The sequence below is a fragment of the Poeciliopsis prolifica genome, unplaced genomic scaffold (assembly GCF_027474105.1).
Source record: "Poeciliopsis prolifica strain line A6 unplaced genomic scaffold, Auburn_PproV2 SCAFFOLD092, whole genome shotgun sequence".
Lineage (NCBI taxonomy): Eukaryota > Metazoa > Chordata > Actinopteri > Cyprinodontiformes > Poeciliidae > Poeciliopsis > Poeciliopsis prolifica.
Window position 1 is genome coordinate 1,198,261 of NW_026562467.1, and position 17,266 is coordinate 1,215,526.

Sequence of the window (17,266 nt, forward strand, 5' to 3'; positions counted from 1 at the left end):
TGTGGAGTTAGAGAGGAAGACCAGGCTGTCCACTTCCTGTCTGAACGCCGCGACCTCAGCGAGAGCCTTGGAGCAGCGACCTGAAAGGTCAAAGTGAAGGAGAGGTCACCGACATTCTGATGGAGCAGAAACTACAGGAAGTGAGGTGTGTTCAGACAGGAAGTGAGGTATTTTCAGGTTAAAAGTCTCTGCTCTGACCTGCAGACGACTGAAGATTTTGCGTTTTATTCTCTGGACCTGAAACAAAAGATTCGTTCATCTTCACTGATTCACTGAAGAAGAAATGAATAAATTAAAGTTACTGTTCTGAGGTCTGACATGTGTCGGCGCCCCCTGTTGGCCCTGCAGCCATCTTCCTCCCCTCGGCGTCCACGCAGAAGCAGCGATCTCCGACGCACTGAAGCGGCAGGAAGTCTCCGTCCTCTGAACACGCCGGAATGTGGATCTCGGCTCCGGCGGCCATGTTGGATTTCACCTTCATGGCCGTGGCTCTCGCCGTCTCACAGCGGGTCGGGCAGCGCGGCGGCCGGGCGGGTCCGGGACCCCGGCGCCTCCCGGCCCTGCGGGTCGACGCACCAGCACTCCGCGTCCCGACACTGGACCGGCTGGTAGCCGCCGTTGTGCGAGCAGCGGGGGACGAAGAGGGATGAAGAGTCGTCCTCTTCCTCAGAGCAGGACCTCAGAACTCCAGCCAGGACCTGAAACGGGTCGGATTGTTACTGCTGAAGTCTGTTCAGTGGAGCCCGAGTTGAAGGTTCTGACCCAAGTCCCCATCACATGCACTGCTTCATCGCCATGGGTCAGAGTTCATGTATTAGCTACACTACAGCGCTAATCAGAACAGTTTCACTAATGCTAACGAGCTACACCAATATGGTAATTAGTTTGTAAACATGCTAGCAGAGCTAAGCTGGAAGTTAGCTCTGCTAGCAGCGGATTAGCCGATGTAGGAACTCAACAGGTCCGACCCGTTCGACATGATGGCAACCAGTGATCAGCACGTTTGGGTCAGATGTACTGGACTCACTGTGGTCAGAACTGTTTTAGTTACATGTTTGGGTTTTAACAGGTTCTGATGTCAGACCTGCTGCAGTGACCCGGAGGGGGCGCCGCTGAGACCCATCAGTGTTTGCTTCAGGGCGGACAGGAAGACGGGATCTTCCAGGGCCCGGCTCACGGACCGGACCAGGTCCCGGTTCTCCTGCAGGCTCGGAGCGGACAGCTGATCCAGACCCACGGCTCCTCGGGTCCCAGCACCCCGGTGTAGTTAAAGGCCGCCACGTTCTGCAGGAACTTCCCGCCAAACAGGTTCTCCTGGAGGCGCTGGGCGGAGGATCGGGTCAGCGCCTCCAGAGCTCCGCCCACCGACGGGAAGAGACCCTGCAGAACTTCAACTAGCCGGGGCAGGAAGGAGGTCGGGTCCGAAAACCCCAGAACCTTGAGAGGACGCAGGAGGGACACACAGGAAGCTGCTGAACCAGAGGACGCCTGAGGGGGACGGACCGGACCCGAGAACATGCGGGACAGAGCCAGACGGCGCTGGGCGGGGCAGTCGGCCGGACCAGAACCTGGAGGGAGTTGGAGGAGAATCAGTTCTCCCTTTGGACCGAGAGCCGAGCGAACGGATGCAGCTCATCCTCACCACAGACCAGGCCGTCCCGGGCCGCCGCGGCCCAGTGAGCGCCCTCCCTGAGGGGTCCGCGCACCAGCACAGCGCCCCCTGCTGGCACTGCTTGGCGCTGAACCGGCCGCCAGCGTCACAGGACGGGACGAAGACGCTGGACGACTCCAGGGCCGCCCTCCGCTCCTCCTCACAGGGAGACGGACCTGATGGGGCAGGACAGATCTCAGAGCTGCTGGAACCGGGTCAGAACTGGTTCAAACTGGGTCAGAACTGGTTAAAACCAGGTCAGAACTGGTTCCGACCGGGTCAGAACTGGTTCAAACCGGGTCAGAACTGGTTCAAACCGGGTCAGAACTGGTTCAAACTGGGTCAAACTGGTTCAAACCGGGTCAGAACTGGTTCAAACCGGGTCAGAACTGGTTCAAACTGGGTCAAACTGGTTCAAACCGGGTCAGAACTGGTTCAAACCGGGTCAGAACTGGTTCAAACCGGGTCAGAACTGGTTCAAACTGGTTCAAACTGGGTCAAACTGGTTCAAACCGGGTCAGAACTGGTTCAAACTGGGTCAGAACTGGTTCAAACTGGGTCAGAACTGGTTCAAACTGGGTCAGAACTGGTTCAAACCGGGTCAGAACTGGTTCAAACTAGGTCAAACTGGTTCAAACTGGGTCAAACTGGTTCAAACCGGGTTAGAACTGGTTCAAACCGGGTCAGAACTGGTTCAAACTGGGTCAAACTGGTTCAAACCGGGTTAGAACTGGTTCAAACCGGGTCAAACTGGTTCAAACCGGGTTAGAACTGGTTCAAACCGGGTCAGAACTGGTTCAAACCGGGTAAGAACTGGTTCAAACCGGGTCAGAACTGGTTCAAACTGGGTCAAACTGGGTCAGAACTGTTCAAACCAGGTCAAAACTGGTTCCGACCGAGTCAGAACTGGTTCAAACCGGGTCAGAACTGGTTCAAACCGGGTCAGAACTGGTTCAAACCGGGTCAGAACTGGTTCAAACTGGGTCAAACTGGGTTAGAACTGGTTCTGACAAGTAAAAACTGCTTCAAAACCAGTTGAAACTGGTTGAACCTGTTTTACAAACCAGTCAAATTGATCTAACCAGGTTACAACTAACCAGTTCTAATAAAAAGTTAATGTCAAATTAAACCTTTAATTTAAAACTGTATCAGGTTTTAAACATATTTTTAAGTCTTTACATCTGAAGCGTCCGGTGAGGGCCAGGCGAACTCCCAGCATCCTCCTCTGCAGGACTCTGTAGATGTCGGTCTGAGCGAAAGAGCGAAGCGAAGGGGAACCGGCGAACGCCGAGTCGTACACCTCAGACATGAGCAGCTCCACACCTGGACAGGAAGTCACACCTGCATCAATGCAACATCTGAACGTTTCCTATCGGGTCGACCTGGACCCGCCATCATTCTGGATCCCTGAACCGGCCGGAAGTTGGACAGGAATCCGGTCAAAGTGTCTGGGACCAGAACCAGAACCCGGGTCGGCTCACCTGTCCCCTGCAGCTCCCTGCCGCGGCTGTCTGAGCAGAAGCAGTAGGAGGAGACGAGCGGGAAAAACTTCCTGAACTTCCTGAAGGTCTGGAATGCTTCTGGAGCGCTGGAGCAGAAGGCAGAAGATTTAAGTACCTGGGCAGGTGAGGACGTCCAGGTGGGCAGGTGAGGACGTCCAGGTGGGCAGGTGAGGACGTCCAGGTGGCAGGTGAGGACGTCCAGGTGAGCCAGTACCTGCTGAAGGCCAGCAGCAGGTCCAGCTCCGTTCTGTCGGTCGTGTTGATGAATTTACACTGAACAGGCAGGAAGCTGCCGTCTGCGGCGCACTGAGGAGGCGAGAGGCGAGGAGGAGGAGTGAAGGAGGCGCCTGGACCTCACCTCGCAGCTGCTGGGACCTAAAGGTCAAAGGTCGCAGTGAGTCAGGGCCGCAGCAGGAAGGAAGGGTTCTGTTGCGGATACGCACAGCGGCGCGGCCTCCCGGCCTGTCTGGTGCCGTACAGCTCCATGCCGTCCTGGTCCACGCACCAACAGCGCCCCCTGGAGTCGCACTGCACCGGCTCAAACTGACCAGAGGGGGCGCACTGCAGCAGGGCCTGCAGCTGGCAGGGGGTCGGACCTGGAACCGGACAGCTTCAGAACCTTCCTCCAGAAAGTCAAACTAAAGGAACCGGCGCTTCCTCAGATTTAGCTCCAGTGTCTCAACATCACCTGTCCTGTTGCCACAGCAACCAAACCTGCTGCCATAGCAACCAAACCTGCTGCCATAGCAACCAAACCTGCTGCCACAGCAACCAAACCTGCTGCCATAGCAACCAAACCTGCTGCCATAGCAACCAAACCTGCTGCCACAGCAACCAAACCTGCTGCCACAGCAACCAAACCTGCTGCCACAGCAACCAAACCTGCTGCCACAGCAACCAAACCTGTTGCCACAGCAACCAAACTGCTCAATGGTACAAAGTTTTTTTATTAAACTCAGAAAACTGAAGTCAGTTGTTTTTTTCTGGATCATTATTGTTTTGACATGATATTTGTGGGCCTGTCTGGGATCGAACTCGCAACCTTTAAGACCGTAAACATCAGACTTTAACCTTTCAGGCTCCATCAGCAGTTGGTTTGATGTTTGGTTTGGACTTTATGTCCAATCAGATTCATTCTGCCTCCAGCAGCTTTGAGTTTCCTGAAGTGAATTAAAAAGCAACAGGAAACGTTAGAATTGTCATTTTGTGGGTTTTTGCTCACAGTGAGGAATGGAGTTGTTGGTTCGAGTCCCTGTGACCTCCTGACCTTCGGCGTCCACACACCAGCACTCCTGACTCCGCCCACTGCACTGCACAGGCCTGGAGAGGAATCAGTTCAAATCAACCAGAAACTGGATGAAAGTTATTAAACATCTCAGCAGAATAAAAACTCAAATATGTCGTATAAATATGCAGAAGTTCTGCTTGGGGATGTTTGTAAAATTACCAACAATAATTTGTGTCATTTAACCTGTAATAAGAGAAAAAAGGTTTCACCAAGTAACTTAATTCATATTTCCAACCAAATATTTCATTAGCGAGCCAAATCTTTAAACATTAGCGACGGAGCTGGAGCTCAGTGTTGAGCTCAGAGTCAATATTTAGTTTCACACAAAATGTTGAGCCAGCAACTAAATATTTAGTTTGAAAGTAAAAAATTTTATTCTGCTGAGATGTTTAATAATTTGAATGTTTAGTTTAAAGCTAATCATTTAGTTTCTAAGTCAATATTTAATAATTAATTTAAAATTCTCTGACAAATGAAGAACAAACATGGTGAAAATTGAAGCTGTTAACTTATTTGTAAAGTGTCCTGTGAGATATTTCCTGCAGAGCAGCAGGGACAGACGTTGTGCTGCAGGTACCTGAAGCTGCCGTCATCCAGACACTGAGCCGCCTCTTCCTGCTCCGTTCCCACAGCGACGCTCCGCAGCATCTCACATCTGCTCAGCGCCTCCGACTCCAGCTGGTACTCTGACAGCGAAAAGCACCGACATGCCGGATCCACTCAACTCTCCTCATGCACATAAGCAGAACCTCCAGCTGTTCGCTGCACACCAGCTCACTGGTACGGAGCTACATTAGGGCCACAACGTTTGGTCAAAAGGAAAAAAATTAAACTGGAAACAAACAAAAAAAGATGTGAAACTGCATTTGTTTTTGTCTTTTTATGAAAATAAAAATTTGAAAGTAGAAAAAGAGGATGTTCAAAAAATGTTCAAAAATACTTTTCAGATTCCTGGTTTTATTTTTTCTGTTTCATTTTTTGTTGTTTTGAACAAACTTTAAGGCTCCGATGTAGCTCCATACAATGACGTCAATTTTCCAAGGAAACTGGATTCTCTCTAAAATCAGGAATGTTTAAAACTGGAGGGAAGATAAATATGTTGCTGCTGATCAGATAAAACACTGATGGACATTTTATAGACTAAAAACGATCATTTAACGCAAACTCAGTTTGTTTCTTTGTGAACAGACCAAACAGACCAACCTGACTGAAGCGAATCATCAGAGCGGGACGGACGGACAGGTGCGCTTACCTGAAGCCCTCCCGTCCAGCAGGGCGGCGCTGCAGAGCAGGATCCACACCGTGCAGAGCAGCCCGGCCATCGTCTCTGTTCTTCACCTCAGATCTGCTGCTTATAAACCCCAAAACCTGCTGAGTCACCGAGCCAGCAGGACATCTTCATCCCTCCTCATCCTCCTCCTCCTCACCTGGCCGCTCAGGTGGAGCCGCAGCTCCTTGGCCGCTGCTGAGGGGGCGGGCTGACAGGCTGTGCTGCGCTCTGATTGGATGAGAGCCTCTCTGGAGCTCCTACAGTTCAGGTTCACAGGCGGATCAAGAGTCTGACTCAGCAGTTTCTGGAGATTCAGCGTCACGGCCTGGAAGAGACGGAGAAGGAAAAACAAGCTGCTGGAAAACAGAACCAGTCATTTAATGAGATCCTAAAGATCAGAAACATTTCAAAGCAGATTAATTACTGCAGCTTTTCCAACAGCAGAGATCTGAAGCCCTCACAACTTTAGTCATTAAATAAACATAATTAACTAGAAAATACTAAACTGTTGCATCAGCTGCAGTTCAAAGTTCATGACTCAGACACAGAAACTGGGAAAGTTAAAAGAGATTGGATTTTTTCTTATCTCGACTTTCCAGGCATCCCGTAGAACAGGGGTGTCAAACTCAAATACACAGTGGGCCAAAACTTTAAATTGGCCCACAGTGGGCCAATTTAAAGTCGCGGGCCAAGGTTGAACAAATGAATCTTTTGATATGGACCCAAACAAGTTCTAAAATAACAATAAATATTGAACAAGCAAAGCTTATCTAACTTAAAAGTGCAGGTGTGCAAAATTGAGTTGCTAATAATAAAACATATTATAATAAATAAAATATAAAAATAAAATTTAATATATGAAATAAAATATTAAACATATTAAATAAAAATTGAATGCCTCCTTTCTGACCTAAATGTCAAAATTAGGTTTGTACACAGGCTAATAAATTTGAAAATAAATCATTAAATAAACTATGAATAAACCATTCAGGCCTTGGCTAACAAGAAAAGGTGCATAGAAAACTTATTTATTGCTCATTTTGCGCCACACTGATCTACTCTGATGCGGCCAAGCCAAATACCTGTCATTAATGACATTGAGTTCATCAATGTCATTAATGACAGGTATGACGAAACGATTCATTATCGAAAAAAAGGTGTTCGTCAGTCAGACGTCTCCTGTGAGATGTTTTAATCATTTTTATTGAGGAGAAAAGTTGCTCACATAGGTAAGTGCTGGTGTGCAAGAAGACGGATCACCACCTTCATAATACACCCATGTCCTCTACCATAAGTGCTACTGACACAGAGGAGAAGGCGTGTCTGCCTCTCAGTGGCGGAGCTAGACTTTTTTCCAAGGGGGGGCCAAAGGGTGAGCAAGGCTTTATCAGAGGGTCCATATACAAATGGACCGTTCCATGGAACGAAAGGAAAAAATATTTGTTTCCTTTCGTTCAAAATTAATTAATATAAACTAGTGAGGTTATAATTCAAAGCTTTCATTTGACATAGCCTACTTACATTTCAGTCATTATAAAACTTAATGGTTTTTCTCATATTCTTACCACATTTCAAGCAAGAGCTGGAGATATAAAAACATTAGAGGGCAGCATGTCACTAAAACATGTTAAAAGAATCTGTCTAAAACACGATCTACCAGCACTAGCATGGCTAATATAATAAACCAGGCACTATGCAGCGGTACACAACCATTTTTTTTTTCTTTTTAGAAATGTATGACAAGAGCCGCCTCTCATTAGGAAGGTAACAGCGGTTATTGCTGAGCGGTAAAATGTAAATACCTGCAGAACTCCTGACGGTGTAACTCTAAAGCCGCGGATGTGTTTTGGATCAAGCAGGAACTACATGTCAGTTTAACCAATGAACAGCGTCGGGCATCGGGCTGCCTTCAGGGACAGACGGAAATTACAGTTTTCCTGGCAAATCTTTGCCGATCTCATAAGTATTATATTTTAAAATTACCATTTCCAGTGGGGTGGCACTAGGGGTGGCCAGGGCTCTGTTGGGGTGGCAAGTGCCACCCCGGCCCCCCCTCTGGCTCCGCCACTGATTATGGATTCGTAGTATAACCGGTGAATGTGGCGTCACCGCATTGCCACCGTATAATACGGTGGGCCGGCTCTATATTGATTTGAAATTGCCTCGCGGGCCAAATATAATTACACAGCGGGCCAAATTTGGCCCGCGGGCCAGAGTTTGACACCTATGCCGTAGAAGCAGCAACTGATTCACTTTCAGCCATTTGGGTCCAAGATTTACTTTTCTGACTAAACGTCCATTTCTACACTGAAGACCGACTGCACCTGATGGGCCCGAAGCTCGGCCCCATGGGAAAATGGCTTGAACATGTAGGGTTAGGGATGTCATTGGGACTAGAGAAGGTGGTCGGCTGATCACAAAGAGGGGGAAAGTGATCTCACTCCCACAAGGAACAATAGCAGACATAGTTACAAGTACCACAACAAATGGCAACCTCGATGAGGCCACAAGGAAAGGAGCCACAGCTAAATACCTCCAACGAATAAGGCAAGTCCTGAGAAGCCAGCTCAATGGCAAGAACAAAATCCGTGCGATAAACAGCTATGCACTGCCAGTAATCAGATACCCTGTTGGATAATCAGCTGGCCAAAGGAGGAGATAAAAGCCACAGATATTAAGACCAGAAAGCTACTAACAATGCATGGAGGGTTCCATCCCAAATCCAGCACCCTGAGACTGTACACGAGCCACAAGGACGGAGGCAGAGGACTAGTGAGTGTGAGAACCACTGTCCAGGACGAAACAACTAAGATCCATAAATACATCAGGGACAAAGCCTCAACAGACAATGTGCTCAGTGAATGTCTCAGACAACAGGGAACGGAGGTTGAGGTGCCAGAGATACCATCATGGGAGGACAAGCCCCTACATGGGATGTACCACCAGCAAATAACCCAAGTGGCTGATATCAGTAAATCCTATCAATGGCTGGAAAAAGCTGGACTCAAGGACAGCACAGAGGCCCTCATCCTGGCCGCCCAGGAACAGGCCCTAAACACCAGAGCAATAGAGGCCCAGATCTACCACACCAGACAAGACCCAAGGTGTAGGTTGTGCAAGGAGGACCCTGAGACAGTCCAGCACATCACAGCAGGGTGCAAGATACTGGCAGGGAAAGCGTACATGGAGCGACATAACCAAGTAGCAGGCATAGTGTACAGAAACATCTGTGCAGAATATGGACTGGAAACCCCGAGATCAAAGTGGGAAACACCCCCAAGGTGGTGGAGAATGCCAGAGCTAAGATCCTGTGGGACTTCCAGATCCAGACAGACAGAATGGTAATGGCGAACCAACCAGACATTGTCGTAGTGGATAAACAACAGAGGAAAGCCGTTGTGGTAGATGTAGCAATACCAAGTGATTGCAACATCAGGAAAAAGGAGAAACTGGAGAAATACCAGGGCCTCAGGGAAGAACTGGAGAGGGCCTGGAAGGTGAAGACCACAGTGGTGCCTGTGGTCATCGGGGCCCTCGGGGCAGTAACCCCCAAACTGGAGCAGTGGCTACAACAGATCCCAGGAACAACATCAGACATCTCAGTCCAGAAATGTGCAGCAGTCCTTGGCACAGCCAAGATACTGCAGGACCCTCAAGCTCCCAGGCCTCTGGTAGAGGATATATAGATCTATATATATAGATATATATCTATATCTATATATATAGATCTATATATTTAGATATATATCTATATATCCTCTGGTAGAGGACCATATATATAGATCTATATATATAGATCTATATATATAGATCTATATATCCTCTGGTAGAGGACCCGAGGATATATAGATCTATATCTATATATATAGATCTATATATTTAGATATAGATCTATATAACTCTGGTAGAGGACCCGAGCTCAGAGGATAAGAACCACCCGCGGTGGGTGAGAGAATTTTTTTTATTTATTTTTTTATATATATATATACAGTTGTGGTCAAAAGTTTACATACACTTGTATAAAACATAATGTCATGGCTGTCTTGAGTTCCCAATACGTTCTACAACTCTTATTTTTCTGTGATAGTGTGATTGGAACACATACTTGTTTGTCACAAAAAACTGTCATAAAGTTTGGTTCTTTCATAAATGTATTATGGGTCTGCTGAAAATGTCACCAAATCTGCTGGGTCAAAAATATACATACAGCAACATAAATTGTAAATTTTGGTGATGTAGAGAGTTGTGTCAATCAAATTAGCTTCATGTCATGCTCTCTTCACTTCTTGTAAGTGATTCTGATTGACTACAGCTGTTCACTTCTCATGAGCCCATTGAAATAGGGCTCATTTGACCCAGTGATCAGACTCAGCCACAAAAGCTACAATGGGAAAGTCAAAGGAACTCAGTTTGGATCTGAAAAAGTGAATTATTGACTTGAACAAGTCAGGGAAGTCACTTGTAGCCATTTCAAAGCAGCTACAGGTCCCAAGAGCAACTGTGCAGGCAATTATTCGCAAGTATAAAGTGCATGGAACAGTTGTGTCACTGCCACGATCAGGAAGAAAACGCAAGCTATCACAGGCTGCAGAGAGGAGATTGGTCAGGATGGTCAAGAGTCAAACAAGAATCACCAAAAAGCAGGTCTGCAAGGATTTGGAAGCTGATGGAACACAATTGTCAGTCTCCACAGTCAAGCGTGTTTACATCGCCATGGACTGAGAGGCTGCCGTGCAAGAAAGAAGCCCTTGCTCCAGAAAAGGCACCTTAAGACTCGGCTGAAGTTTGCTGCTGATCACATGGACAAAGATAAACCTTCTGGAGGAAAGTTTTGTGGTCAGACGAAAAAAAAAATTGAGCTGTTTGGCCACAACACCCAGCAATATGTTTGGAGGAGAAAACATGAGGCCTTTAATCCCAGGAACACCATGCCTACTGTCAAGCATGGTGGTGGTAGCAATGTTCCCTCTAATGTTTCATGTGTCTGGGCGTAACACAAGCTTCCTGGACACACTGAGGACCACTGTGAGCATCATCAGTGTACACAGCGTGGCCACGCACAAGTATCATAAATCTGGGATCATAGAAAGTTGCATGGCTTATTAAAAAAATCAAATTACATCAGCAATTTTCATTCGTTTGCTTTTAATTTCAGTGATTTGCTCAATTAAAATAAAAAAGAAAAGAAAACATTGTTGTTCATGAGATGCATGCTATAAGTAAGAGTTCTGCTTCAGCCAGGGTGAGAAATGAGACATTACACCTTTCAGACATAAATGTTTGTTCAGATTAAAACATTCACATTTTGCACAATGAAATGTTTTCTGTAGCTTGTGATGCAGTATAAATTCTTGTAAAATATTTAATTATAGTTTTTTTCACGTCTGCCCTTCTCACTTCTCCAGTGGTTGTTCACTTAGCCCAGGTTGATGGTCAGTCTGCTTCTTGCTTTATGTTCTTGAATTCAGCATATTGACTGTTAATGGCCTCCATAATCTGTGGGTGGAGGAGAATGGCCTCATACTTCTTTGCCAGTGTACAAATGTCTGCTTATCCATAGTCAAAAGTCTGAACTCAACATTTCAATATCAAATGCACCATTTCTTCATTTGATTTGATTCCATTTGATCTTAGAAGAAGTGCTTTTTTTTTTACTTTGGCTTGGTGAGTGGATGTCCCACTGTCCTGGCCTCGTTAAGCTCTGTGACTTTTAACAGTAACTCAGCTATACAGGTAGCTAAATACTTTCCCATCCGTCCACCAAGAAGCACTCCAATTGGTTCTTTAGCAGGGTTTAATGAGAATCGTGTAAAACTGTAACACACAAAGGTACAGAAAATGAATGCCAGCTAGGCTAACGCGTCGGGCTAACACGAGTAAAAAATATATCTATCGTCACATAAAACATGTCAACGGGTTACAAATTCTGATTTATATGACAAGCAGATTAGAACAGCACTTACAGACGATGCCGTTTCTGCACTTAGATAAAGAAAACACAACAAAGAGGGCCCCTTTCGGAGTACAGGACCAACGGCTTTCTTCCTTTCTGGTAAACAAGTCGTAGTAATAAAAGTAACCACAAGATGGCGTCAGTAAGCCAGTAATAGAAAATTATAACATTTGCCACTAGATAGCCTCAGTAGATTAACTTAACATTGAATGACATTAAATTAAACAGGTTTCAAACACCCACGTAGACATGATAAGGTGATGGCTTTCACGTTTCTTAACTCTACCGCACTATTCTCACCTGCACGGCCATATGACCAAGGTACGTAACCCACGTACACACAGCATGCGCTGATTGGCTGCGTAGCGAAAGTGAACCGTATCGTATCATTGGCTGGATTCCTGTCACTCACTGAGTTCGATAGCAAAGTAGTACGGGAAAAAAATTTTATTGGTCCATAGTCAAAACTGATGTCTGAGCTCAATGTCCACTTTACGTTGGACTTTATTTTATGCGCTACATAGATTTTCTTGTGCGCTGAGAATATGTGAGCAGTGCGCGATTGCGCAGGCGCGCAGTTTAGAGGGAACATTATACTCTGGGGCTGTTTTGCTGCCAGTGGAACTGGTTCTTTGCAGAAAGTAAATGGTATAATGAAAGGAGGATTACCTCCAAATTCTGCAGGAAAACATAAGACCATCAGCCCGAAGATTGGGTCTTGGGCGCAGTTGGGTGTTCCAACAGGACAATGACCCAAAACACATCAAAAGTGGTAAAGGAATGGATAAACCAGGCTAGAATTAAGGTTTTAGAATGGCATTCCCAAAGTCCTGACTTAAACCCCATTGAGAACATGTGGACAGTGCTAAAGAAACAGGTTCATGCAAGAAAACCATCACATTTAGCTGAACTGCACCAATTCTGTCAAGAAGAGTGGTCAAACATTCGAAGCTTGCCAGGAGCTTGTGGATGGCTACCAAAAGCGCCTAGTTGCTGTGAAAATGGCCAAGGGACATGTAACCAAATACTAATGTTGCTGTATGTATATCTTTGACCCAGCAGATTTGGTGACATTTTCAGCAGACCCATAATAAATTTATGAAAGAACCGAACTTTATGACAGTTTTTTTGTGACAAACAGGACGAAACAATCAGTTGGGTGGCAATTAGTTAGTCAATCAATTACATTTACTTGAATATCTTTTTTTGAAAAAATGTTTATCTAATCAAAGATCATTATAAAAACTTCTTTTTGTCCACCAGGGGGCAGATTGACTGTAGCTACTAGCTAACAGTCCGGTGAGTCCATTACACAATATTCTACTTATTTAACTAAATTATAACAAATACTTATTGAGAATTATTGTTTATGAAAGCAAGTAGTATTTTAATTCAAACCTAAATATCTGGTGGAAAAGAGGCGCCGGGACAGTTCTGACGGTTCGGCTCTCGGGTTGGTTCTGAATCTGCTTTCATTTGTTGTCAAACAAAGAAAGTGAGAGCAGGACTCGTTCAGAGTCTAATTCCATTTTGACCCACTTTATGTTTGGATCAAATGATGTAAATATGTGAGTCAGGTTCATAAGAGGCAGAATCTGGGCTGCAGGGGGCGCCGCGGAGCTTAACTGAGGTAAAAACAACTTATGGATAAAACCTGGTTATTTGCTTCACATTTATCTGAAGACACATTAAACATTTTAATTCCAAGTTTTAGAGCTTTTCTTTATGAGCAGCGACTCACTGCTGCTCATCTGATTGGCTGCTGCTGGAGTAACAGCGGCACTCCACACTTTTCAGGCTCTTAGCGATAAAAACAAACACTGAAAGTCATGAGTTTTGTTCTTATTGTTTATTACTTCACAGTTGAGCATTACGTTGTGTTGGTTGTCATGTAAACCTGCTGAATCTAAATAAAACATAGGAAACTTTATGTGCTTCAGACACAAAACACTAAAAACCTTCAATTTCCTGCAGAAATCTGGAAGAAACATTTTTTAAAACCAAACTATGATCAAAGTGAGCAGTTCAACAATCCACAGGGGCTGAAACGATGAATCGATTATTACCAATTCAGCAATCGATTTATCATTACCTGGAGCAAACAGACTCTAAAAGGCAATTTGATTAAAAAAAACAACGTATTCGGAGCCAAATACATAAAACATTTCAAATTTAAGATAAAAAAACTTGTCAAGATGTTTTACTGAAACATCAAATGTTTATTTTCCTTCAGATAAACGAACCGAGTTGCTTATTTCCTTGTTTTGATGCCAACATCGTTCAGCTCATGAAAATCTGCTGGATTTTATATCCAAGAGGAAAAAGAGCAAAAACTGATCGATTTAAATAATTATTCCAGAAAACTAAAGTCGTTTGGGTCGAATTTTCAAGAAATTAAAACGAGGTCAGAGAGGAAAGCAGTGGTATAGTTAAAGTATTTTATCTCTAAACTACACAGGATGGAAAACAGAACCGCCGTCCTGCGGTTTCGGTCCGGGTAATGAGTTGACCAGAACTCGAGCAGAACCCGACCAGAACCTCAGCTCTTCGAGACGCACATTTCCTCGCACCGCTGGCGGGTCCGGAAGCGGTTCTGGTTGCCGCCGCAGCCGTTGTAGACGAAGCGGGCGCAGCGGCCGGTCCGGAAATCGTGGAACCAGAGAACGGACGGCTTCCTGCAGCCGCCGCTGTTCTGAACCAGGAGACACGTCTGCACAAAGGTCAGAGTTCAGAGGTCAGCTTCTGGAGGGAACAAGCAAAGCTGCTGAACAGAAATAATAATTTTTATTCTCTGGTTCATAACTTCTACATCCGTTCAGCATAAATGCTTCAGATCTGCTGAGTTGAGTTTTTTTACTTCTTTCAATCTAAAATGTTTGTTAAAAGATTTTAAATTATTTTTCTGCTTTGTGGGATTTTTTTAAACATTATTGTCTTTCTATAGATAATGAAAAACTTTTATCACCATTTGTCCTAATTTATTATGATGTTTCTAATTTAACTTTGATTCCTAAATTTTCTAAGATCAGAAATCGGTTCTGGTCGGGTCCAGAGTTTCTGAGCATGCTCAGTACCTGCTGGTCCTGAGGCTGAACTTTGACCTCTCCACACAGCGGCGATGACCTTTTCCTCCTGACTTGACCTTCCAGCCTGGGGGTCATCAGCCGACGCCGTCTCTCTGGAGAAAGACACACAGCGCTCACACTGGGAACACTGGGACCGCTGGGAACACTGGGAACACTGGGAACACTGGGACCGCTGGGAACACTGGGAACACTGGGACCGCTGGGAACACTGGGACCGCTGGGAACACTGGGAACACTGGGAACACTGGGACCGCTGGGACCGCTGGGAACACTGGGAACACTGGGACCGCTGGGAACACTGGGAACACTGGGAACACTGGGACCGCTGGGAACACTGGGAACACTGGGAACACTGGGACCGCTGGGAACACTGGGAACACTGGGACCGCTGGGACCGCTGGGAACACTGGGAACACTGGGACCGCTGGGAACACTGGGACCGCTGGGAACACTGGGAACACTGGGACCGCTGGGAACACTGGGAACACTGGGACCGCTGGGAACACTGGGACCGCTGGGACCGCTGGGAACACTGGGACCGCTGGGAACACTGGGAACACTGGGAACACTGGACCGCTGGGACCGCTGGGAACACTGGGAACACTGGGACCGCTGGGAACACTGGGAACACTGGGACCGCTGGGACCGCTGGGAACACTGGGAACACTGGGACCGCTGGGAACACTGGGACCGCTGGGAACACTGGGAACACTGGGAACACTGGGACCGCTGGGACCGCTGGGAACACTGGGAACACTGGGACCGCTGGGAACACTGGGACCGCTGGGAACACTGGGACCGCTGGGAACACTGGGACCGCTGGGAACACTGGGAACACTGGGACCGCTGGGAACACTGGGAACACTGGGACCGCTGGGACCGCTGGGAACACTGGGAACACTGGGAACACTGGGACCGCTGGGAACACTGGGAACGCTGGGAACACTGGGAACACTGGGACCGCTGGGAACACTGGGACCGCTGGGACCGCTGGGAACACTGGGACCGCTGGGAACACTGGGACCGCTGGGAACACTGGGAACACTGGGACCGCTGGGAACACTGGGAACACTGGGACCGCTGGGAACGCTGGGACCGCTGGGAACACTGGGAACACTGGGAACACTGGGAACACTGGGACCGCTGGGAACACTGGGAACACTGGGAACACTGGGAACACTGGGACCGCTGGGAACACTGGGAACACTGGGAACACTGGGAACACTGGGAACACTGGGACCAGCTCATCTATGATCTCTTTATGATTTTATTCTCATGTTATTAAAACTGTGTTGTTGTGTGATGTCATCATGATGTCATCGTGATGTCACCCTTAATTCTGGTATTAATTTAGTTTAGTGGATTTTTCTAACTCTGAACATGAAAGCGGTTTTTGTTTCGTCTGCTCATGGACGTGTGTGCGGCTCTTCATCCTGCTGAGGATGAGGAGGAAGTTACCGGGTCAGCAGGTCGCCGGCCGCGCTGCAGGTCGCTCTGAGAAACGGAGGCGGATAAACGTTCAGGCCTCCTGGAACAGAGAAAGCAGCGTCAAACCGCCGGCCTCCTGCGGCCTCTGCTGCAGTTTTGGGCTCTTACTGTTGAGAGCGGACAGGAAGACCCTGAAGAAGCGCAGGACGTAGCCGCGCTCCTCGGCCTGCAGCCGGCGTACGTGGACCAGGTGCTGCCGGACCGGGAGGCCGGCCAGCTCCTCCACCTGCGTCTGGTCGTAGCGTCCGCCCACCGCCACCACGAACACGGCCACGCCGCCGCAGCGGGCCCTGAGGGCGGCGCGGCGCAGCGCGGCGCCGTCCCGCCGGGCCGTCCGGGCCGCCACCACGGCCAGCAGCGCCCTCTTCCTGCGCGGTCCGCCGGCCCGCGGCGGCAGCGCCTCCTTCAGGGCCGAGTCCAGCGTGCGGTCCAGCGCCGAGGAGCCGCCCTGCTGCCGCGCCGTCAGCAGGTGGGTCTTCATCCCGTCCCGGTTCTGGTAGGTCTGCGGGCCGAACTCCAGCCTGTCGCCCTGCAGCGCCGCCACCCGGGCCTGGGCGCCGGGCCGGCGGGGCTGAGCGCTGACGGCCAGCTGATCCACCGCAGAGGCCAGCAGCTGCTGAGCGCCGGCGTATTGGTCCGCTTGGACCTCCCTGGAGCCGTCCAGAACCAGAGCCAGGTCCAGTTCGGCCTGCAGGGGGGCCGGCGGGTCCAGGATGAAGGAGCAGTTTGAGGAGCGTCTGCAGGGGTCTGCAGGGACGGAGCGCGATGAAACATTTAGAAACATTAATGAAGCTGCAGAGCGTTTCTGCTTTCCTCTGCAGAGACGCGCCGCCATCTTGTAACGACGTCATGAGGGTAAAGCAAACCGCAACAGAATGCTGAAGATGAAGAGGAGCTGGTTCTACATCCTGTGGCGACTCACCGGCGCAGAGGACACAGGTTCTGATCCGGTCCAGGTCCTGTGGTCTCCTCAGCAGAGCGAACACAGAGTTTCCTGAATCGTCAGCCTGACAGGAGGAAACAGGAGC

At 48.0% G+C, this 17,266-nt stretch overlaps 2 protein-coding genes across 2 annotated transcripts in view; both read right to left on the reverse strand.

The window, feature by feature from the left end:
• LOC129353516 (thyroglobulin-like) overlaps positions 1–12,004 on the reverse strand; it is a 27,008-nt gene extending 15,004 nt beyond the window's left edge. The window contains 18 exon segments of the mRNA XM_055022868.1: positions 1–80; positions 199–237; positions 319–533; positions 535–698; positions 1,085–1,245; positions 1,248–1,568; positions 1,643–1,660; positions 1,663–1,827; positions 2,831–2,974; positions 3,133–3,239; positions 3,368–3,471; positions 3,473–3,528; positions 3,597–3,749; positions 4,376–4,473; positions 5,019–5,127; positions 5,694–5,789; positions 5,869–6,036; positions 11,965–12,004. The exon segment at positions 1–80 is cut by the window's left edge and continues 154 nt beyond it. Of these exon segments, the coding sequence (XP_054878843.1) occupies positions 1–80; positions 199–237; positions 319–533; positions 535–698; positions 1,085–1,245; positions 1,248–1,568; positions 1,643–1,660; positions 1,663–1,827; positions 2,831–2,974; positions 3,133–3,239; positions 3,368–3,471; positions 3,473–3,528; positions 3,597–3,749; positions 4,376–4,473; positions 5,019–5,127; positions 5,694–5,763 (2,004 nt within the window). The 5' untranslated portion in view covers positions 5,764–5,789; positions 5,869–6,036; positions 11,965–12,004.
• A 2,635-nt stretch (positions 12,005–14,639) lies between these two features.
• The window catches only part of LOC129353517 (collagen alpha-6(VI) chain-like), a 42,827-nt gene continuing 40,200 nt past the window's right edge, over positions 14,640–17,266 (reverse strand). The window contains 4 exon segments of the mRNA XM_055022869.1: positions 14,640–14,842; positions 16,209–16,278; positions 16,347–16,985; positions 17,161–17,245. Coding sequence (XP_054878844.1) covers positions 14,662–14,842; positions 16,209–16,278; positions 16,347–16,985; positions 17,161–17,245 — 975 coding nt within the window. The 3' untranslated portion in view covers positions 14,640–14,661.